We start from the raw sequence: 24,291 nt of genomic DNA on the forward strand, positions 1-24,291 counted from the left end.
ACTCACTGTGTAACTGTACAGAGTCAGTGTTTATTCAGCAGGGTAAGGGTCACTCACTGTGTAACCATACAGAGTCAGGGCTTATTCGGCAGGGTAAGGGTCACTCACTGTGTAACTGTACAGAGTCAGTGTTTATTCAGCAGGGTAAGGGTCACTCACTGTGTAACTGTACAGAGTCAGGGTTTATTCAACAGTTTAAGGGTCACTCACTGTGTAACTGTACAGAGTCAGTGTTTATTCAGCAGTGTAAGGGTCACTCACTGTGTAACTGTACAGAGTCAGTGTTTATTCAGGAGGGTAAGGGTCACTCACTGTGTAACTGTACAGAGTCAGGGTTTATTCAACAGTTTAAGGGTCACTCACTGTGTAACTGTACAGAGTCAGTGTTTATTCAGCAGTGTAAGGGTCACTCACTGTGTAACTGTACAGAGTCAGTGTTTATTCAGGAGGGTAAGGGTCACTCACTGTGTAACCATACAGAGTCAGGGTTTATTCAACAGTTTAAGGGTCACTCACTGTGTAACTGGACCGAGTCAATGTTTATTTAGCTGGGTAAGGATCACTCACTGTGTAACTGTACAGATTCAGTGTTTATTCAGAAGGGTAAGGGTTACTCACCGTGTAACCGTACAGAGTCAGGGTTTATTCAGCAGTGTAAGGGTCACTCACTATGTAACTGTACAGAGTCAGTGTTTATTCAGCAGTGTAAGGGTCACTCACTGTGTAACCATACAGAGTCAGGGTTTATTCAATAGTTTAAGGGTCACTCACTGTGTAACCGTACAGAGTCAGGGTTTATTTAGCAGGGTAAGATCACTCACTGTGTAACTGTACAGAGTCAGTGTTTATTCAGCAGGGTAAGGGTCACTCACTGTGTAACCATACAGAGTCAGGGCTTATTCGGCAGGGTAAGGGTCACTCACTGTGTAACTGTACAGAGTCAGTGTTTATTCAGCAGGGTAAGGGTCACTCACTGTGTAACTGTACAGAGTCAGGGTTTATTCAACAGTTTAAGGGTCACTCACTGTGTAACTGTACAGAGTCAGTGTTTATTCAGCAGTGTAAGGGTCACTCACTGTGTAACTGTACAGAGTCAGTGTTTATTCAGGAGGGTAAGGGTCACTCACTGTGTAACTGTACAGAGTCAGGGTTTATTCAACAGTTTAAGGGTCACTCACTGTGTAACTGTACAGAGTCAGTGTTTATTCAGCAGTGTAAGGGTCACTCACTGTGTAACTGTACAGAGTCAGTGTTTATTCAGGAGGGTAAGGGTCACTCACTGTATAACCGTACAGAGTCAGGGTTTATTCAGCAGGGTAAGGGTCACTCACTGTGTTACTGTACAGAGTCAGGGTTTATTCTGCAGGGTAAGGGTCACTCACTGTGTAACTGTACAGAGTCAGTGTTTATTCAGCAGGGTAAGGGTCACTCACTGTCTAACTGTACAGAGTCAGTGATTATTCAGCAGGGTAAGGGTCACTCACTGTGTAACCGTAGAGAGTCAGTGTTTATTCAGCAGGGTAAGTGTCACTCACTGTGTAACTGCACAGAGTCAGTGTTTATTCAGCTGGGTAAGGGTCACTCGCTGTGTAACCGTACAGAGTCAGTGTTTATTCAGCAGGGTAAGGGTCACTCACTGGGTGACTGTACAGGGGCAATGTTTATTCAGGGTGAGTGTAATGAGATCCCTCAGTTTGAGGTCAGTCCTGAACTGATCTCAATTATTTTTTTGCAGCATTATTGAAGGACTACAGGATAAGTGTAGATCAAGTGGGTCAAACTAGACAGCTCTTTGGAATGGTTTGCAAAGCCCCTAATAGGCCGTGCGGCCTCCTTATCACACGGTCTGCCTCTTTGATTCTATAAACACAAACGGAGACTTGGGGAAAAAATACATGGAATCAAATCAATGCATGTACAGTGGAAAGAGGTTAATTTCAGTGCAGCAACATAACAAAGAGCAGAATCCCATTGCGAGCAAGTGATTATTGAGGTTGAAGAAGGTGGGAAAGGTTCTGAAGAAAGATTGATTGTCCTTCACAACACTGAGACATCATTGAAGTGTTTTACCAAGAACTAAATATTTATGAAGTGGAGCTACCATTGCAATGTAGAAAACCAGGGCGCCAATTTACACACAGCACTCTCCCACATACAGCAATGCGATAATGCCCAGATCATCTTTAGTTTTTAGTAATGCTGGTTTGCAAGATAAATCATGTTTCTAGAATGCCAGTGTGAATCCATCAGAGCTCTTCAAATAATAGCTGTGGGATCCTCTCTGTCAATAGGGGAAGGCAAGTGGAGCTTCAGTTTAAAATCTCATTCGAAAGGCAAATTTCTGACAGTGCATCAGTACTGCACTAGAGTTAGCCTCGATTATCAGGTCCCTCTGGTAGAAATAAATTCCTCAATCTTCTGACTCTGAGGCAAAAGGCAGAGCTACCAAATTGATTCACGGCTGAGTGATCACAAAATTGTGGCTAGGTGACACCAAGATTGGACCTCTAAAGGGGCAGATTGTTGGGGGTTGGAGGATAAAGAATGGATGATTCCATATCTGAGACAGAAGCACACTAGTGAACATTGCAGGACATTGCTCTGTGTAATTGCCACTCTCCCATCCCACTGTGTATCTCTGTCCGGACAGGAAAAGAACTGAGTCAACAGGAATGTGACAATCTGATCCTGATATCGCAGGTGTTTCCTGACAACAGAGGCAGGAAAGATCAGGAGTGGAGTTCTCACTGCATAACTCTGACATGGAAATCTAGTGCAGCCATGGGATCTCTTTGGGGATGTGAGCAGATCCATTTGGAAAGGGAGGATCAGGGTCAGGCGCACCCTGCCCATACCTCACTGGTCCCTTAGCCAGACGTAGGCACTTAATCAGACTCCATGAGAGGGTTTTACGGGGACAATGTAGGGGCAGCTTTGCCTTGTATCTAGCTCCTTGCTCTCCCAGTCTTGTGAGAGTTTGATGGGAACAGTGTCGAGGCAATTTTATGTTCAGTCTAAAAGAGTAGAGGAGGATCTATTCTATATCTGACCCCCATGCCGTTCCAATCCCCAGAGTGTTTGATGGGGGTGAGCAGTGTAAAGGAAGTTTCACTCTGTATCTAACCCCATGCTGTCCCTGTCCCTGGGAGTGTTTGATGGGGGGACGGTGTAGAGGGAGCTTTACTCTGTATCTAACCCCGTGCTGTCCCTGTCCTGGGAGTGTTTGATGGGGGACAGTGTAGAGAAATCTTTACCCTGTATCTAACCCCATGCTGTCCCTGTCTTGGGAGTATTTGATGGGGGAACAGTGCAAAGGGAGCTTTACCTGTATCTAATCCCGTGCTGTCCCTGTCCTGGGAATGTTTGATGGGGGGACAGTGTAGAGGGAGCTTTACCTTGTATCTAACCCCGTGCTGTCCCTGTCCTTGGAGGGTTTGATGGGAGACAGTGTAGAGGGAGCTTTACCCTGTATCTAACCCCGTGCTGTCTCTGTCTTGGAAGTGTTTGATGGGGGAGGGGAACAGTGTAGAGGGAGCTTTACCTTGTATCTAACCCCGTGCTGTCTCTGTCCTAGGAGGATTTGATGGGGGACAGTGTAGAGAGAGCTTTACCCTGTATTTAACCCCGTGCTGTCTCTGTCTTGGGAGTGTTTGATGGGGGGGGGACAGTGTAGAGGTAGCTTTACCCTGTATCTAACCCCGTGCTGTCTCTGTCTTGGAAGTGTTTGATGGGGGAGGGGAACAGTGTAGAGGGAGCTTTACCTTGTATCTAACCCCGTGCTGTCTCTGTCCTAGGAGGATTTGATGGGGGACAGTGTAGAGAGAGCTTTACCCTGTATTTAACCCCGTGCTGTCTCTGTCTTGGGAGTGTTTGATGGGGGGGGGGGGGGGGACAGTGTAGAGGGAGCTTTACTCTGTATCTAACCCCGTGCTGTCCCTGTCCTGGGAGTGTTTGATGGGGGACAGTGTAGCGGGAGCTTTACCCTGTATCTAACCCCGTGCTGTCCCTGTCCTGGGAGTGTTTGATGGGGGACAGTGTAGCGGGAGCTTTACCCTGTATCTAACCCTGTGCTGTCCCTGTCCTGGTTGTGTTTGATGGGAGAGCGAAAATGGAAAGAGTTAGAAAGAGACTGAGAAATGGAAATAGAGATCGTCAAACGGAGACAGAACAATCGTGAGAGGGAGTGACAGTGGGAACTGGTGATGTAGTGAGGGACAGAAGCTGACCCAATTCGGGTAACGTGGGGTTGCTAGAATAAAGCGTGACAGATGGTTTAAGAAAACAATGCTCAACCTTGAACATTTCAGTTTAAAGTCTACTCTTTATAGAGGAAAAATCAACAATAAAACCTTTCCAAAGAACTGAATTCCTATTATGTGGAATAATCTTCAGTCCTCTCACTGAGCCCTCAAGGGCACTGAATTCTTTCCCTAAGATAGGTGAACAAAATGGTGATGAATTGAAGTTCAGTTATTATTCCATTAATAAAATATTTTCACTTACAGGAACAGCAGAGAAAGATTAAATATTAAAATGTTCTTCTCACAGATTGACTGTGTGCATTGATATTATTGAAGAATATCCCCCCTTGGGGACTTTTAAGATTCCTTTACTTGGGAGAGAAGTTGGTCTGGTTTATGGAAGTAATAAACCCAAAACCACGCAGCCACTTCCCTCTCCTCAAACCCCAGGACAGGGACAACGCAGAGTTAGATACAGGGTAAAGTTCCCTCTACACTGTCCCCCCATCAAACACACCCATGGACAGGGACAGCACGGGGTTAGATACAGAGTAAAGCTCCCTCTACACTGTCCCCCCATCAAACACACCCATGGACAGGGACAGCACGGGGTTAGATACAGAGTAAAGCTCCCTCTACACTGTCCCCCCATCAAACACTCCCAGGACAGGGTCAGCACGGGGTTAGATACAGAGTAAAGCTTCCTCTACACTGTCCCCCCATCAAACACTCCCAGGACAGGGACAGCACGGGGTTAGATACAGAGTAAAGCTCCCTCTACACTGTCCCCCCTATCAAACATTCCCAGGACAGGGACTGCATAGGGTTAGATACAGAGTAAAGCTTCCTCTACACTGTCCCCCCCCATCAAACACCCCCAGGGACAGGGACGGCACGGGGTTAGATACAGAGTAAAACTCTCTCTACACTGTCCCCCATCAAACACTCCCAGGACAGGGACAGCACGGGGTTAGATACAGAATAAAGCTCACTCAACAGTGTCCCCCCATCAAACACTCCCAGGACAGGGACAGCACGGGGTTAGATACAGAGTAAAGCTTCCTCTACACTGTCCCCCCATCACACACCCCCAGGGACAGGGACAGCACGGGGTTAGATACAGAGTAAATCTACCTCTACACCGTCCCCCCATCAAACACTCCCAGGACAGGGACAGCACGGGGTTAGATACAGAGTAAAGCTCCCTCTACACCATCCCCCCATCAAACACTCCCAGGACAGGGACAGCACGGGGTTAGATACAGAGTAAAGCTCCCTCTACACTGTCCCCCCCCCCCCATCAAACCCTCCCAGGACAGGGGTAGCACGGGGTTAGAATAAAGCCCTCTCTTTTAAACTGGAAGTGAAGCTCCTTCTCCAATCTTAAACAGAGTGTAAAGCTCTGTCTACGCGACCCACTGCGACGCTCCTCCAAACCAAGCTCTTTGGCCATTCCTCATGCCTTTCAGCACCTGCTGGTGAATTCCCCTCATGTGGGTTCGTGAAATGTTTTGGCTCCGAATGACAGTTCACATCCACATCCAGTCAGTGAAACTGAAACCAAGACACAGTTGTGGAGCCGGGGCTCCTGAATCTTTTCCTCTGGCTGCAATGGCCAAGTGCACGTTGATTCAGGAGAGAAACGGCCTCCATTGAGAAGGACCATGAGCCAAAGACCTGGCTGCCTCTCATTGGGCTTTCCCTTTTGTTCAACTGGTCATCCTGCCATCGTATTGAACAAAATCAGACCCAGTGGAGTCAGGGAAACTCACTCAATTGTAATCTTCAACAACAACAAGAAATGAGAAATCACGTTAATATTTGAGGCAGGGATTGGAATTAACTAATCTTTGTGGAAGCTGTCACAGACATGATGGGTTGAATAGCCTCCTGCTTTATGATAGTATTTGAGGATTTTGTTTAAAGATTACAAGATCAAGTAACTATCACCGTTGTACGGGAATCAGACTGGCTGAAACCAAGCAAACCAGCTCCCAGGAAGTTGGACACTAACCAGCTTCCTGGGAACAAACCTCAACTGAATAGCAGCGCCAAGGTGATCATTCTCATCATTTTGGTTAATCCTTTGCTTTTAGGAGAAAGTGGGGCCTGCAGATGCTGGAGATCAGAGCTGAAAAATGTGTTGCTGGAAAAGCGCAGCAGGTCCTTCCTGAGGAAGGGCTCATGCCCGAAACGTCGATTCTCCTGCTCCTTGGATGCTGCCTGACCTGCTGCGCTTTTCCAGCAACACGTTTTCGGCTCTAATCCTTTGCTTTGCCAACTCTGCAGCTTACTTGGGCTGACCTTTCCTGCCAGTGTCTGTCAGCATTGGCCACCCAAGTTGCTGTCTTGTTCCACAGACTCGAGGACCAATTTCCACGCCAAGCCAAGGGAGCGCTGCACTAATACTGGCCTTTCAAGCAGATGAGAGTTTTAAACTCAGATCCTGTCTGCCCATTCCCTATAGCAGAGCGCTTTGAACCGTTCAGTGTGGCGTACCTGATCGTGACAGTATTGGTAGGAATGACAATGGCACAGATCCCATCAAGGTAAAGACAATGTCTTCACACTGAAGATACCATCCATTGTGTTGAGGCGCTAACACTATGCTAAATGGGATAGATCATAACTTCCGGTAAGATAGTGGTGGAGAAGGGCTCCGGAGCCTGGAACTTGTCCACTGTCTCTGCTGTTCTCTAAGGGTGGGCCCAGTGGTACGGATTCATGGTGGCGGTGGCGGAGACAAGTTTGGGTTCCCATCTGTGTTCAGCGTGGATTCCCAGGAGCGGGTTTGGGCCCAGTACAAGATCCGGCAACATCAGTGGAGTTGTGTTTGGGTCAGTGCAGTACCCACTGGCGCCTGTATTGGCATGGGCCATTGAAGACCCATAGTGGCGAGGGTGTCAGTGGAGGTGAGATGGCACTGAAGAGTGGTGACCTTCCTTCCAGCAGTAACAGCGCGACAAACTGGACTTGTGCCCAGCCACCAGGCCCACGGCACACAGCCAAGCATTTAACAAGGATGGCCGAAAAGTTGAACACATTTTCTTTATTTCTTCATTTTCCTGCCTTTACATTCTCCACTTTGGTTTGTTTTTCTGTGTTTTTAGATGATGCTGGCAAGTGGTGACACTATCCAGCAGTTTTCACCGTAACAATAAATAAATAAATCAAATCAAAAGATTGTGGGCAAATCAAGGAACGCAGTACTGAGCATGCATGAAGCAGTGGGGACCATCAGCAGCAACGGAACTGTATATTCCAGCACAATCTGTACCATCATGGCCCCGCATATCCCCCACTCAATCAATACCCCAAGCCAGGGATCAACCCTGGTCCCACAGAGAGTGCAAAGGGCATACCAGGGAGCAGCATCACACATTCCTAAACCTGGTGAAGCCACTAAACAGAACTACTTGCGTAGCAAACAGCATAAGTAGTAAGTGACAGACAGAGCTAAGTAATCTCATTGGAACAGATCAGATCCAAGCTCTTCAGCACCGTCACATCCAGTTATCAGTGGGGCGGGTGGGGGGAGTAGCTGAACAACTAACAGGACTTGGATTCTCCACAAATATCCCCATCCTCAATGATTGTGCAGCCCAGCATATCCGGGGGAAAGAGAAGACTGAAGCATTTACAACATTTTCAGCCTGAGTGCCGATTGGATGATCCACCCTGCCTCCTCCAGTGGTCCCCATTTTACAGATACAGGTTGTGGCTGTTGGGAGGTCAGTCATCTCAGCTCCAGGATACCACTGCAGGAGTCCCTCAGGGTAGTGTCCTCGACCCAACCATCTTCAGCTGCTTCAGCAATGACCTTCCCTCCATCAGAAGGTCAGAAATGGGGATGGTTTCACTGATGCTTGCATAACATTCAGCATCATTCACTGCTGCTCAGATACTGAAGAAGTCCATGTTCAAATGCAGCAAGATTTGAACAAAATCAGGCAAGTAACAGCCACAGGAATGTCAGGCAAAGATCTTTCCCATTAACAGAGGATCTAACCATCACCTCTTGACATCCAATGGCATTACCATCACTAATCCCCCTCATATCAGATTCCTGGGGTTATCATTGACGAGAAACTGAACTAGACCAGCCATGTCAACACAGTGGCTACAAGAGCACGTCAGAGGTTGAGAATCCTGCAGCAAGTAACTCACCTCCTGACTCCCCAAAGCCTGTCCACCATCGACAAGGCACAGGTCAGGAGTGTGATGGAATATTCCCCCACTTACCTGGATGGGTGCAGCTCCAACAACACTCAAGAAGCTCAACACATCCAAGACAAAGCAGTCCACAGGACTGGTACCCAATCCACTACCTTCAACATCTTTTATATCCACTACCGGTGCACAATAGCAGCAATGTGTACCATTTACAAGTTGCACGTCAATAGAACATAGAACAATACAGCACAGAACAGGCCCTTCGGCCCACGATGTTGTGCTGAACATTTGTCCTAGCTTAAGCACCCATCCATGTACCTATCCAATTGCCGCTTCAAGGTCACTAATGATTCTGACTCTGCCACTCCCACAGGCAGCGCATTCCATGCCCCCACCACTCTCTGGGTAAAGAACCTACCCCTGAGATCCCCCCTATACCTTCCAGCCTTCCACCCTATACCTTCAATAATGTGCACTGCTCCTTTGACAGCACCTCCCACGCCCATGATCTTTGTCACTTAGAAAGACAAGGGCAGCAAAAAATATGGGAACACTTGTGTGTTCCCCTCCAAGCCACTGACCGTCATGACTGGGAACTATATTGGCTGTTCTTTCAGTGTCACCTGGTCCAAATCCTGGAACTCTCTCCGTGGGCGGCACGGTGGCACAGTGGTTAGCACTGCTGCCTCACAGCGCCAGAGACCCGGGTTCAATTCCGCCTCAGGCGACTCTCTGTGTGGAGTTTGCACATTCTCCCCGTGTCTGCGTGGGTTTCCTCCGGGTGCTCCGGTTTCCTCCCACAGTCCAAAGATGTGCAGGTCAGGTGAATTGGCCATGCTAAATTGCCCGTAGTGTTAGGTAAGGGGTAGATGTAGGGGTATGGGTGGGTTGCGCTTCGGCGGGGCGGTGTGGACTTGTTGGGCCGAAGGGCCTGTTTCCACACTGTAAGTAATCTAATCTAATGTCATTGTAGGTCTGTCTACACCGTACAGACTCTGCGGTTTAAGAAGGCAGCTCACTCCTACCTTCTCAGAGACGGGTGATAAGTGCGAGCTCAAACCAGTGACACCTAATCCTCTGCCTGAATGAATACAAGATAAACCGGGAGCTCGGAGTTGGGATATTTGCGCCTTCAGGGTCTGAAAACCTGAGTTTGAAAACCTGTAACATTCCTTCTGAACTGTCCCAATTGTTCTGGAAGCATGCCCACTTCAACCAAGCAAGGAATTTGGCCAATTCACTTTCCATTCCCACCCATCAGCGTGCATTCCAACCTGCCAGATCACTCCAATCCACTACCCTGCTGCAGATTCCTGCTGACCAGCTCACTTCCCACTCCAGAGGCTTCTAGTCAGAAGTGGTTCAGTGGATCACGCTCTCCGCTCTGAGTCAGGAGCTAATGCGATCTGACTAACACACCAGCAATATCGGGTGCAGACTCCGGGCAGACATTAGGGCGTGCTGCATTGTCAGGCACACCGTCCTCAAATCAAGGCACGAAACACTCCCAGATGGCTCCAACAAAAGATCACGCCACACGATTTCGAACAAAACCGCAAGTTGCCCTGATTCCCCCAACAAACATTCCTAAACCAGATGGAGGTGCAGCTTTACGCTGTATCTAACCCCGTGCTGTGCCTGACCGGGGAGTTTTTGATGGTGGGGGGACAGTGTAGATGAAGCTTCATTCTGTATCTAACCCCGTGCAGTCCCTGTCCCTGGGAATGTGTGATGGGGGCACAGTGTAGAGGGAGCTTTACTCTGTATCTAACCCCATGCTGTCCCAGTCCTGGGAGTGTTTGATGGGGGGACAGTGTAGAGAGAGCTTTACTCTGTATCCTACCCCGTGCTGTCCTTGTCCTGGGAGGGTTTGATGGGGGGATAGTGTAGTGGAAGCTTTACTCTGTACCTAACCCCATGCTTTCCCTGTCCCTGGGAGTGTTTGATGGGGGCACAGTGTAGAGAGAGCTTTACTCTGTATCTAACCCTGTGCTGTCCCTGTCCCTGGGAGTGTTTGATGGGGAGACAGTGTAGAGTGAGCTTTACTCTGTATCTAACCCCGTGCTGTCCCTGTCCTGGGAGGGTTTGATGGGGGCAGTGTAGAAGGAGCTTTACTCTGTCCTGGGAGTGTTTGTTTGGGACATTTTAGAGAGAGCTTTACTTGCAGTTTGGAAGAGGCAGCTTTACTGTGCTTTAAGCCTGTGCTGTAACCCTGTGCTGTAACCCTGTGCTCTAACCTTGTTCTAACCCTGTGCTCTAACCCTGTGCTCTAACCCTGTGCTCTAACCCTGTGCTCTTACCCTGTGCTCTAACCCTGTGCTCTAACCCAGTGCTGTAACCCTTTAACCCTGTGCTCTAACCCTGTGCTCTAACCCTGTGCTGTATCCCTGTGTGTAACCCTGTGCTCTAACCCTGTGCTCTAACCCTGTGCTCTAACCCTGTGCTCTAACCCCATGCTCTAACCCCGTGCTCTAACCCTGTGCTCTAACCCCATGCTCTAACCCTGTGCTCTAACCCTGTGCTCTAACCCTGTGCTCTAACCCTGTGCTCTAACCCTGTGCCCTAACCCTGTGCTCTAACCCTGTGCTCTAACCCCATGCTCTAACCCCGTGCTCTAACCCTGTGCTCTAACCCTGTGCTCTAACCCTGTGCTGTATCCCTGTGCCCTAACCCTGTGCCCTAACCCTGTGCTGTAACCCTGTGCTGTAACCCTGTGCTGTATCCCTGTGCCCTAACCCTGTGCTGTAACCCTGTGCTTTAACTGCTTTGGGAGTGTCTGATGCTGAGACTAGATCCAAACAATACCTGGTGTTTATACAGCTCTTTAAAAGCAATTATATAACCAAGTTCTTCATAGGAGCAATCATCAAACACAGTTTTACGAGTCACATTAGGACAGGTGGCCAGAAACACGATCAAACGGGGCACTTTTAAAGGTGCATCTAAGGCAAAGAGAGGAGGAAGTATGAGAGAGAGAAAGAAAAGAGATAGAGACAGAAAGAAGAAGAGAGTTGGAGGGATTTAAGATGCAGAGTTCAAGGTCCCAGACAGGAAGAAGAGAAAGATTTCAAAAGAAAGGTGAGGGTTTTAACAGCAAGGCACTGCCAGACTGGGAGCCAGTGTAGGCTGGAGACACAGCAGGGTGAGGGGGGAAGCAGAGCTATTGCATCACAGCTTTGGATCTTCTCAAATTCCAGGAAGGTGCTGTACTCACAGAGCACAACGGTTGGGCTTTTTGAGAGGAACATGGCATCAGTTTGGAAAGGTAGAAGACAGTAGCCAAGGAGAGAATTCTGTAGCGAACACAGAAACCAGCAAGAGGAGATGGGTGCTTTGAGCAGTTTGGTAAGAATAGGGTTTTCTCACGGACTCAGAGAGAACATGAGGGGAACTGATGGAGAGATGCAGTAGGGAAAATCTGGATTTGGGTAGGGGGAATCTTTGGAGGGCATTTGACCTAGTCAGAGAGTCATGGAGTTTTTATAGCACAGAAAGAGGCCATTCGGCCCATTGTGTCATCAAACATCCACCTCCTCTAACCCCATCTCCCAGCACCTGGCCCACAGACTGGTGTGCAATGGTAAATCAAAGCACTCATGTAAATATTTCTGACATGTCTTGAGGGTTCCCACTTCCTTTGGGCAGCGAGTTCCAGATACCTACACCATCCAGGTGAAAACCTTTTGTTCCAATCTCTTCTAAACCTTCTGCACCTTACCTTAAATTAATTTTATACCCCTCAATCACATCCCCCTACCCCAGCCTTCTCTCATCCCAGTCTTATCTCTCTTCATAGCTGAATCACTCCAGGTGAATCTCCTCTGCACCCCCTCCAGTGCTATCACATCCTTCCCATAGTGTGGGGACCAGAACTGCACATTGTACTCCAGCTGGCGCCTGACCAATCATCGTTCCGTCCACCATCCTTCGCTCCTATATTCAGTGCCCCTAAATTATAAAGTCAAGTATCCCATCTGCCTTCTGAACCACCGAATCTAACTGTCCTGTTGTCTTCAAAGATCAATGGGGCCACGCACACCAAGATCCCTCTGATACTCCCTGGGGTCCGACATACAGCGTGCCTTGCCAATCTTCCCAAAATGCAGCACCTCACACCTTTCAGGATTAAATTCCATTCCAGGTCAACAGATGATCTCAAACTCAATGATGGAAAAGACCATGAGGTCTCAGCGGTTAGTGCCTACCTGGACTTCCCTGGCATGGTAGGCGATGATGAGACCCAGCAGGATCAATGTGGACAGGCTGATAAGACATTTCAGGGTGAGCGAATACATAGAGCCCTGAAAGACAGGCAGAAGACAATGGCATAACCAACATTTTCAGATCAGAGGGCAAGAAAGCTGCTCACTACCATCTTCACACCATCCGTGTAGACTCACCCCCACCCGGGACTCAATCAGTCCTTTTAACCCCCTAAACAAGGCTGCTGCCCCCGCCCCCCCCAATGCCCATACATAATGCAGCGGGCACAATTATGCCCATGTGCTTGTACAAAGCTTGGCTGGCACATCAGTGCCTGCATGCCTGTACACTTGTTCACTGGCACCCTTATACAAACACAGCTCACCTGGCACCCGATTACCTGTATGTATGTACACACACACACGTGCTTGGCTAGTGTACCTGTGCTCCCCCCCCCCCCACACACACACACACACACACATGTGATTGGCTGGTGCACCTATGCCCACATACATACACACACACACATGCTTGGCTGGCACACCTGTGCCCATAGACATACCTACGCGCACACACACACACACACATACCTGACTGGCACACCAGAGCCCACATAATTACTTACACACACACACACACACTTGGCTCGCACACCAGTGCCCACACACACATACACACATTTGGCTGGCACACCAGTGCCCACATACACACACATGTGCTTGTCTGGTCACACACACACACACACACACACTTGGCTTGCACACCAGTGCCCACACACACATACACACACTTGGCTGCACACCAGTGCCCACACACACATACACACACTTGGCTGGCACACCAGTGCCCACATACACACACATGTGCTTGTCTGGTCTCACACACACACACACACACACACACACACACACACACCACTGATGTCGTATGTAAGAAGACAGCCATCATTCAGTACACCGTGGGAATTGTTGTTCTCTTTTCTCCGAATAAACAAAGCACTTACAGAACCAAACTTAAAAAAAACAATTGAAAAGAAGTGGAAGCAAGGCAATAAGTCCCTTGAGGACTGGGCTGTGACAACTCTGATGGTTGGTAAGTGGCATTCAAAAATACCTTTTGCTTATAAAGGAAATCCCTGTTAAAAGATGCAGACAAATTTAGAATGAAGCCTTGGAAGTTACTGATCTACCTCACTCAGCAATACCACTTGTGATAAACACAGGTTGCATTCAGTTAATGTTCCTGTTGCCCTGGGGAAGTACAGAGAGTCATTCAAACTGACTCCAGCACTTCAGGATTCCCTTTCTCACTGTTTGCCTCTACTCAATCCCTTCACTGGCCTGGCTCCATCAGATCGCTAGCTGTTTCCTCTCCTTCTGATGTTCTGCTGGGTATATCAGTCTGGTTGACAAGGTCTTTCCAAGGCCTCCTGGCTACACTGTCACACACAGTTCAACCACTTGGTAAAACATACGGAATGGGCTTTCAACAACACCATGCCAGTCATTCTGGAGCCCCAGCCTTGGAGGTGACCAGCCAATTCCAGCTACCCGTGGTGCCACAGCCCGGACAGAGCCAGCACAATCCCACTACACCATGGACGGTGGCAGGTTGCATGCCAGTGATGTGAGTTTGAACGGTCCTGCCACTGATGGAGGCCATTCAGGTAGTGGTATCTGTGCTGTTCCCCTACCCCAACTCCCACCACAAGAAGCAGTTCACCTCATGCCACACCTCTGCCCTTTCTCCACCCATTTTCCAGCTAAATTCCTAATGGCCTCCAGCACAATCTCAGTCAGCACTGGCCAAATCCCAACTCCTCACTGCATGAGAAGAACTCTTCTCCATGTTGCCCCTCCTTCTTTGTGAGTTACCTTAATTACCTTTCTAACAACACAGACATTTCTTTTTCCCTCCTTATGTACTCTTGTGATTTCCAACACCTCAATCAAATCTCCTCTCACTCTGTCTTCTTCAGGGAAAGCAGGACCAGTCTTTTCTGCACACTCTCGAACGTAGACTTTAGGGAGATGGGGGAGATTTTGGAGCCTCACTCCTTTTCAAATGTCCCTCAGATATCCCGGCTCACACCCTCCTGGGCACGTTTCATTAGCTCCCCATGTGCAGAGATTTCTAAAACAGCACACCCCGTGATTATGGGGATACTGTAAATCAGAAACAGAAACTGCTGGAAAAGCTCAGCAGGTCTGGCAGCATCTGATTTTGGGGACGCAGCTCATGGGGGACTCAATCCTTCTGAGGCTCCGAGATACTCCATTTCTCCCTTTGAGTGACCTATCAAGAGGTCTGGAATATATATGTTTCAGAAGGAATCCCACTTCCTCCACCCTTTCTATTCTTATTCTTCGACAGTGGAGATATCTAGTCGATCGTTTCAATGAATTGACATCGGCTGTAAAGCAATTCACCAAATCAAGCCCTGATCCTGACCCCTAATGTCTCACCCTCCCCCACAAGCCTACACACACCCCCACCCATACCAGTCTCCTCCCTGGGCCTTCCTAATGGTAGGTAACAGACTGACTAATCAGTGGCTCCTCTCTCAGTACAGCAGGAAGCTGAATCACACAACATTTCACCGACAGAACCTTTCCTGCATAAACAGTTTTTATTAAAACCTATTTCCTGCTCAACCAGTCCCCAGCGGAAGGATAATATGATAAGTTTATCCCTTCAGAATCCATTTCATATATCCGGGCAGCTAAGAGATAAGTATTGCAGTTCAAATCAAAGTTTAATCCCATCTCAAACTACTCCAATACATATCTGAAATGCACTGGCAATCTACACAAAAAGCTAGGGGAAGGTAACACTGCTGCCTCACAACACTAGCGACCCGGGTTCAATTCCACCTTCGGGTGACTGTCTGTGTGGAGTTTGGACATTCTCCCCGTGTCTGCGTGGGTTTCCTCCGGGTGCTCCGGTTTCCTCCCACAGTCTAAAGATGTGCAGGTCAGGGTGGATTGGCCATGATAAATTGTCCCATAATGCCCAGGGATGTGCAGGTTTGGGTGGATTGGCCACGGGAAATTGTCCCATAGTGTCCAGGGATGTGCAGGTTAGGGTGGATTGGCCGTGGGGAATTGTCCCATAGTGCCCAGGGATGTGCAGGTTAGGGTGGATTGGCTATGGGAAATTGTCCCATAGTGCCCAGGGATGTGCAGGTTAGGCTGGATTGGCCATGGGAAATTGTCCCATAGTGCCCAGGGATGTGCAGGTTAGGCTGGATTGGCCATGGGAAATTGTCCCATTGTGCCCAGGGATGTGTAGGTTAGGGTGGATTGGCCATGGGAAATTGTTCCATAGTGCACAGGGATGTGCAGGTTAGGGTGGATTGGCCATGGGAAATTGTCCCATAGTGCCCAGGGATGTGCAGGTTAAGCTGGATTGGCAATGGGAAATTGTCCCATTGTGCCCAGGGATGTGTAGGTTAGGATGGGTTGGCTGTGGGAAATTGTCCCATTGTGCCCAGGGATGTGCAGGTTAGGGTGGATTGGCCATGGGAAATTGTCCCATAGTGCACAGGGATGTGCAGGTTAGGGTGGATTGGCCGTGGGAAATTGTCCCATAGTGTCCAGGGATGTGCAGGTTAGGGTGGATTAGCCCTGGGAAATTGTCCCATAGTGCCCAGGGATGTGCAGGTTAGGGTGGATTGGCCATGGGAAATTGTCCCATAGTGCCCAGGGATGTGCAGGTTAGGGTGGATTGGCCATGGGAAATTGTCCCATAGTGTCCAGGGATGTGCAAGTTAGGGTGGATTGGCCAAGGGAAATTGTCCCATAGTGTCCAGGGATGTGCAGGTTAGGGTGGATTGGTCATGGGAAATTGTCCCATAGTGCCCAGGGATGTGCAGGTTAGGGTGGATTAGCCCTGGGAAATTGTCCCATCGTGCCCAGGGATGTGCAGGTTAGGGTGGATTAGCTATGCTAAGTTGTTCCATATTATCTAAGTGAATTCGCCATGGGAAACCTCGGATTACAGGGATAGGTTTGAATCTGGTTGGGATGCTCTTCAGAGGGTTGGTGTGAACTAGATGGGCCAAATGGCCTGCTTTCCCACTGTAGGGATCCTATAATACAGTTGTTCTGTTTTTGATGGGTCTGCTTGAGGGATGAATTCTGTAACTGCTGACCCAAGGACACCTGAGAGAGCTCCTTGTCCTTGCAGCAGTGGTGCCTGGGGACCCAATTATATCCCGTTGACTGCAATGAATCAAACCAAATCTGCTGTCTATTTGGGTCCAGCACCTTTTTTCAGTGCCGTCCCAGCTCCAGATTTGACAGCATCAACACTCCTCTGAGTCCAGTCAAGCGCTTTCTTGTGTGTATGTGTGCGCGTGTGTGTGTGTCTGTGTGTGTGGGTGAGTGTGGGTGAGTGTCTGTGTGTGTGTGGGTGAGTGAGTGTCTGTGTGTGTGGGTGAGTGTCTGTGTGTGTGTGTCTGTGTATGTGTGTCTGTGTGTGTGGGTGACTGTCTGTGTGTGTGTGTCTGTGAGTGTGCGTGAGTGTGTGTGAGTGTCTGTGTGTGTGTCTGTGTGTGTGGGTGAGTGTGTGTGGGTGAGTGTGTGTGAGTGTGTGTGGGTGAGTGTCGGTGAGTGTGTGTCTGTGAGTGTGTGTGAGTGTGTGTCGGTGAGTGAGTGTCGGTGAGTGTGCGTGAGTGTTTGTGAGAGTGTGTGTCTGTGTGTGTGTGTGTGTGTGTTTGGGGTGGGGACGGGGTGTGGATTTGAAAATTCCACTTGCAGGAAGAGAGTTGGCATTACAGACAACTTGAGGGGAAAGAAAAGGCGTTTTGTCTGTGGTGGCCCACGAAACCATTCCAAAAACTGTCACAAACAACTGAAAACTTGCGAGGACATTTTTTGCCCCTGACATAGTCCCAGACCACTGCTGAAACATTTGCTGCTAGCTCTTTACATAATCTGTTGTTTTCCCAGCAATCCATAGTACCCATATTGCCCAGATGTGCATTGCTCTCCTGAGAGTACTGAGGCAGCTTGACTTTGTGAAGTTGACTGCAAATTATCCCAGTCCACTGAACCTACAAGAACTGACATGTGCATAGATTTAATCTCCAGATCAGGAGCTCCTTTGAAACTGAAAATATTAAAGAGAATTTCTGATCAAATTAGTCCATATGTTTACTGCAACAAAAAAAAACAAGGCAGCGCTGTACAAAAGCCAGGTCTTTGTGCTTTATCAAAATGGGATTTGTACATCAACAAAATGAAGGAACCAATGCTCCCCTCAACCCCACCAAATAGCCAGCTGAAAATGTGTTGCTGGAAAAGCACAGCAGGTCAGGCAGCGTCCAAGGAGCAGGAGAATCGACGTTTCGGGCATCAGCCCTTCTTCAGGAATCTTCCTGAAGAAGGGCTGATGCCCGAAACGTCGATTCTCCTGCTCCTTGGACGCTGCCTGACCTGCTGCGCTTTTCCAGCAACACGTTTTCGGCTCCGATCTCCAGCATCCGCAGTCCTCACTTTCTCCCACCAAAAAGCACACAATTCCAAAATCCAAAGGCCAAAAGGTGGCTTCTATTTAAAACAGGACAACTCTCAAGGCATCCAAAGTGTCAGCAATGGGAACTTCCCTGATTGACAAGTGGCCGCTGCATTCTGACTGAGACACACTCAGACAATATTCTGCAATGGTTGCAATTGCTGGGACACCCTGAGGCCACGAAAATGCATTTTCTTTCCTGTCAGGTTGAGTGTAACGCCAACTCTCTTCCTCCACCATCCATCACCAGCACATGCCCCCAAGGACCTTAACAGGTAGCCTCCTCATTGAATTCTTCACATTCTCTTGTTGGATATTTAACCCATCACACCCATAAAGACAGCTGCCTCTCAATCCAGACACACCACAGTTCCCAGGTGGCCTCCTGACAGCTCTTATCGTTACAAGGATACCGGACCCCGTAGCCAGAGGACACTGTGGCTTCAACTCTTATGCCCTCTCAGGCACAGGAAAATCTGGCGATGAAGGACGGGATCTGGGGAAATCTCATCTTCATCTGGGCAGCTAGATCGCAAAGCAACATGACAGGGAGATGAGACCTCCAACTAGCCATTTAACTCCTCGGTACCGCTGCATCTAGAGTCTACATCTGACCAACTTTAACCCACTCTCTCCTCCTTACGTCTGTCACCCCCTCCAGCCCCCTACACCCCCTCCCTATCTTTGTCACCCCCTCCAGCCCCCTACACCCCCTCCCTATCTCTGTCACCCCCTCCAGCCCCTACACCCCCTCCCTATCCCTATCACGCCCTCCAGCCCCTACACCCCCTCCCTATCCCTGTCACCTCCTCCAGCCCCTACACCCCCTCCCTATCTCTGTCACCCCCTCCAGCCCCTACACCCCCTCCCTATCTCTGTCACCTCCTCCAGCCCCTACACCCCCTCCCTATCTCTGTCACCCCCTCCAGCCCCTACACCCCCTCCCTATCCCTGTCACCCCCTCCAGCCCCCTACACCCCCTCCCTATCTCTGTCACCCCTCCAGCCCCTACACCCCTTCCCTATCCCTGTCACCCCCTCCAGCCCCTACACCCCCTCCCTATCCCTGTCACCCCCTCCAGCCCCCAACACCCCCTCCCTATCTCTGTCACCCCTCCAGCCCCTACACCCCTTCCCTATCCCTGTCACCCCCTCCAGCCCCTACACCCCTTCCCTATCCCTGTCACCCCCTCCAGCCCCTACACCCCCTCCCTATCTCTGTCACCCCCTCCCTATCTCTGTCACCCCCTCCCTATCTCTGTCACCCCCTCCGGCCCCTACACCCCCTCCCTATCTCTGTCACCCCCTCCAGCCCCCTACACCCCCTCCCTATCTCTGTCACCCCCTCCAGCCCCTACACCCCCTCCCTATCTCTGTCACCTCCTCCAATCTCTTTAACCTTCCCAGAACTCTTTTCTTCAATTTGCCCTGTTGAACATACCATCTTTCTGGACGTAAAACTCTGGAATTTCCTCCCTCAACCTCACAATCTTACAATCTCTCTGTCTCACACACACAATCTCTCTCTCAAAATCTCTCTCCCATTCTCTGGGCGAGACAGTGACACCCATAACCCATGAACAAGGAAAAGAAAGATGTTTATCAAAGATTTCAGGGATAACATTAGAAGACGATGGTCCCACAGAACACCCCTTTCTTTTCCCTACAGTGTAGAAGCAGACCATTTGGCCCGTACTGACCCTCCGAAGAGCATCTCACCCAGACCTAGCTCCCTACCCTATCCCTGTTACCCTGCATTTCCCACGGCTAAACCATCTCGCTTGCACGTCTATGGGCAATTTAGCACAGCCTATCCACCCTAATCTACAAATCCCTGGGCACTGTGGGCAATTTAGCGTGGCCAATCCACCCTAACTCTGGACCATGGGAGGAAACCCATGCAGTCAGGAGAAGAATGTGCCAACTCCACGCAGAGAATTGCGCGAGGGGAGAACTTGACCACAACACTCAGATATTTCCATACTTGAACATGCAATCCAGGCACGGAGAATCTAAACTCAGATATAGGGTGCCAACTCTCGGAATTTTGGTCAGGAGGGCTGCTATCAAAGGCAGATGGATGGTCATGATCTCATAGAATATAACCTCTTTAGACAATCTCCCAGGAATATCCTGTACTTAGGGAAGATATTCTCGGGAGAAAGTCCAGTGGAGTTATTCGGGTGGAACTGAGAAATAAGAAAGGGATGATCACCTTTTATTGGGATTGTATTATAGTCAGTGAGAAATTGAGAAGCAACTTTGAAAGGAGATCTCAGATATCTATAAGAATAATAGGGTTGCGATGGTAGGTGATTTTAACTTTCAAAACGTAGACTGGGACTGTCATGATTTGTTAAGTGTGTACAAGAAAATGTTCTTAAGTCCATTCGTGGATGTAGCTTTTGGAGAAGAAATAGGTACTTGCCCTACAATTGGAAACTAAAGCAAGGGGCAAGTGACTGAGGGGTCAGTGGGGGAGCACTTTGGGGCCAGTGACCATAATTCGATTCGTTTTAAAGTAGCTATGGGAAAGGGTAGACCTGATCTAAAACTTAAAGGGCGACATTGGAGTAAGGCTGATTTTAACGGTATGAGGCAAGAACTTTCAAAAAAATGATTGGGGGTGGATAGTCACAGGTGAAGGGACCGCTGGGAAGTAGGAGGCCTTTGAGAATGAGATAATGAGAATTCAGAGATAATATGTTTCTGTTAGTGCGAAGGTAGGCATAGGGAATATGAGATGACTAGAGAAATTGAGGTTCTGGTCAAGAAAATGAAGGAAGCATATGTTAGGTACAGTCAGTAGAGATTGAATGAATCCCGAGAAGACTATAAAGGCAATAGGTATATATTCAAGAGGGAAATCGGGAGAGCAAAAAGGGACATGAGATAGCTTTGGCAAACAGGGTTAAGGAGAATCCATAGACACTGTACAAATACATTAAGGATAAAAGAGTAACTAGGGACAGAATAGGGACCCTTAAAGATCAACGTGGCCATTTACGTGTGGATCCACAGGAGATGCATGAGACACTAAATATTTTACGTCCCTTATTTAGTGTGGAGAGGACATGGAAGCGAGGGAGCTTGGAGAGATAAACAGCGAGGTCTTGAAAAGAGTTCATTTTGGATGTTTTAAAATGCGTAAAGGTAGATAAATCCGCAGAATCTGATTCAGGGTTTCCCACATCTTTTTGGGAAGCTAAGGAAGTGATTGCTGGACCTCTTGCTGAGGTATATGTATCATCAACAGCCAGGGGTGAGGTGCCAGAAGACTGGAGGGTGGCTAACATTGTGCCACTGTTTAAGAAAGGTGGCCAGGGAACTACAGATCGGTGAACCTGATATTGGTGGTGGGTAAGTTGTTGGAGGGAACCCTGAGGGACACGATTTACATGTGTTTGGAAAGGCAAGGACTGATTAGGAATAGTCAACATGGTTTTGTGCGTGGGGAATCATATCTCACTAACTTGATTGAGTTTTTTTGAGGAACTGACAAAGACTGTGAAGCCAGAGAGCATTGGACATTGTCTATATGGACTTTACCAAAGTTCTACATGGTAGACTGGTTAGCAGGGTTAGATCACATGGAATCCAGGAATTGAATACAAAATTGGCTTGAAGGTAGGAGACAGAGGGTGATGCTGGAGGGTTTGCTTTTCGGGCTGGATGCCAGCCATATGCTGCAAGGATCGGTGCTGGGTCCACTGCTTTTTGTCATTGATATAAATGAATTGGTTATGAATATAGGAAGCATGGTTAGTAAGTTTGTAACTGACACCAAAATAGGTGTGTAGTGGACAATGAGGAAGATTATCTCACACTACAACAGGACTTGGTCTGATGTGCCAAAAATTGGCAGATGGAGTTTAATTTAGGTAAATGTGAGGTGCGCCATTTTGGTAAATTAAACAGGAACAGAGCTTTACACCATCATTGGTAGGAGTGCTGCCAAACAAAGGCAGCTAGGGTGCAGATGCATAGCTCCTTGAAAGTGAAGTTGCCAATTGACAAGGGAGTGAATAAGGCATTTGGCACACTTTCCTACATTGGTCAGAACATCAGAGGAAGTGATGGAGGTGGGTACAATTCTAACATTTAAAAGGCATCTGTTTGGATGTGAATGGGAGGATTTAGAGGGATAGTGGCCAAATGCTGGGCGGCACGGTGGCACAGTGGTTAGCACTGCTGCTTCACAGCGCCAGAGACCCGGGTTCAATTCCCGCCTCAGGCGGCTGACTGTGTGGAGTTTGCACATTCTCCCCGTGTCTGCGTGGGTTTCCTCCGGGTGCTCCGGTTTCCTCCCACAATCCAAAAATGTGCAGGTCAGGTGAATTGGCCATGCTAAATTGCCCTTAGTGTTGAGGTGCAGGGTAAGTGTAGGGGAATGGGTCTGGGTGGGTGTGCTTCGGCGGGTCGGTGTGGAACTTGTTGGGCCGAAGGGCCTGTTTCCAAACTGTAAGTAATCTAATCTAAATGGGGCTAGGTCAGATTGGGATGCCTGGTTGGCACAGACAAGTTAAAATGGAAGGTCTGCTTCTGTGCTGGATGACTAATTGAAGCACAGACTCAAGGGGCTGAGTGGCTTCCTCCCATCATTGCTGCCTTGTGGGTAACTAAATTAATGCCTCACGCGAAACGATTGTCCAAGAGCAAAGATTAAATACTCCTCAGGGATGTTGAAGAATGAGAGGTGATCTCAAGGTGTACCGAGGGCTCACCAGGGTCAATGCAGACAGGTGCTAGCTGAGGGGAGAGAGGCAGAGCAGTTGGATATTGTCTGAGATTAAGGGACAAGCCATTTCTAACTGAGATGAGGAATTTCTTCACTGAGATGGTGGTGAATCTTTGCAATTTCCCTTCCCGAGGGAGCACCAAGGTTCAGTTATTGATTACATTGAACACAGAGCTCGATTGATTTCTGGATGTTAAAAAATATACAGCAGGGAGACGGTGCTGCTGAAATGAAAAATCGACCACAATCTCATTGAATGCTGGGGTGGGCAGAGGGGCTGATTGGTTTCCTGCTCCTGGTCTTTATAAGAGTCATACAGCACGGGGAAACAGACCCTTCGGCCCATCTCACCAATGCTGATTCCTGCTGAAATTAAAGCCACATTAAGATCCCCAGTGTTTGTTCAGCACAATTTGAATAAGTAATCTCATTTTACTTTAGATATGCTGGCAACAGGTTAAACTCTCCGTTGTTGTCTCTTGGAACAAAGTGTGTGTATGACAGAGAGTGTGTGAGCGTGTTTGTGTGTGTCTGCCTCAGAGAGACAGAGAGAGAGATAGTGTGTGTGTGTGTGTGTGCTACTGAGACTTTATAAAGCTCTGGTTAGGCCCCATTTGGAGTACTGTGTCCAGTTTTGGTCCCCACACCTCAGGAAGGACATACTGGCACTGGAGCGTGTCCAGCGGAGATTCACACGGATGATCCCTGGAATGGTAGGTCTAACTTACCAGGAACGGCTGAGGATCCTGGGATTATATTCATTGGAGTTTAGAAGATTAAGGGGAGATCTAATAGAAACTTAAAAGATAATACATGGCTTGGAAAGGGTGGACGCTAGGAAATTGTTTCCGTTAGGCGAGGAGACTAGGACCCGTGGACACAGCCTTAAAATTAGAGGGGGTCAATTCAGAACAGAAATGCGGAGACATTTCTTCAGCCAGAGAGTGGTGGGCCTGTGGAATTCATTGCCACAGAGTGCAGTGGAGGCCGGGACGCTAAATGTCTTCAAGGCAGAGATTGATAAATTCTTGATGTCACAAGGAATTAAGGGCTACGGGGAGAATGCAGGTAAGTGGAGTTGAAATGCCCATCAGCCATGATTGAATGGCGGAGTGGACTCGATGGGCCGAATGGCCTTACTTCCACTCCTAGGTCTTATGCTTTTATGGTGTGTGTGTCTCTCACTCTCCCTCTTCCCTCTCTTTTGCATGGTTTCTGCCTCTCCCTAACATTTTCTGTGTTCCTTTACACTGGGATAAACTGAAATTAAATGTTAAGTGTCACCAGGAGATAACATAAAGCAGCAAAAACTTGGATATGATATACTGAAAGCGATGAGGCTAACGCTCGGGATTATAACTTATTTGGGGCGGTGGGGTGCAAACGGCTTTGAAACGTTTTGATTGAGCTGTGTGTGGAT

The 24,291-nt window shown here is 48.6% G+C and overlaps 1 protein-coding gene across 1 annotated transcript in view; it reads right to left on the minus strand.

Moving 5' to 3' along the window:
* Positions 1 to 24,291, minus strand: part of LOC140453938 (small conductance calcium-activated potassium channel protein 3-like) — a 131,428-nt gene that overhangs the window by 98,683 nt on the left and 8,454 nt on the right. Inside the window, 1 exon segment of the mRNA XM_072548799.1 lies at positions 12,620 to 12,715. Within this exon segment, the coding sequence (XP_072404900.1) occupies positions 12,620 to 12,715 (96 nt within the window).

The sequence above is a fragment of the Chiloscyllium punctatum genome, chromosome 28 (genome assembly GCF_047496795.1).
Source record: "Chiloscyllium punctatum isolate Juve2018m chromosome 28, sChiPun1.3, whole genome shotgun sequence".
NCBI lineage: Eukaryota > Metazoa > Chordata > Chondrichthyes > Orectolobiformes > Hemiscylliidae > Chiloscyllium > Chiloscyllium punctatum.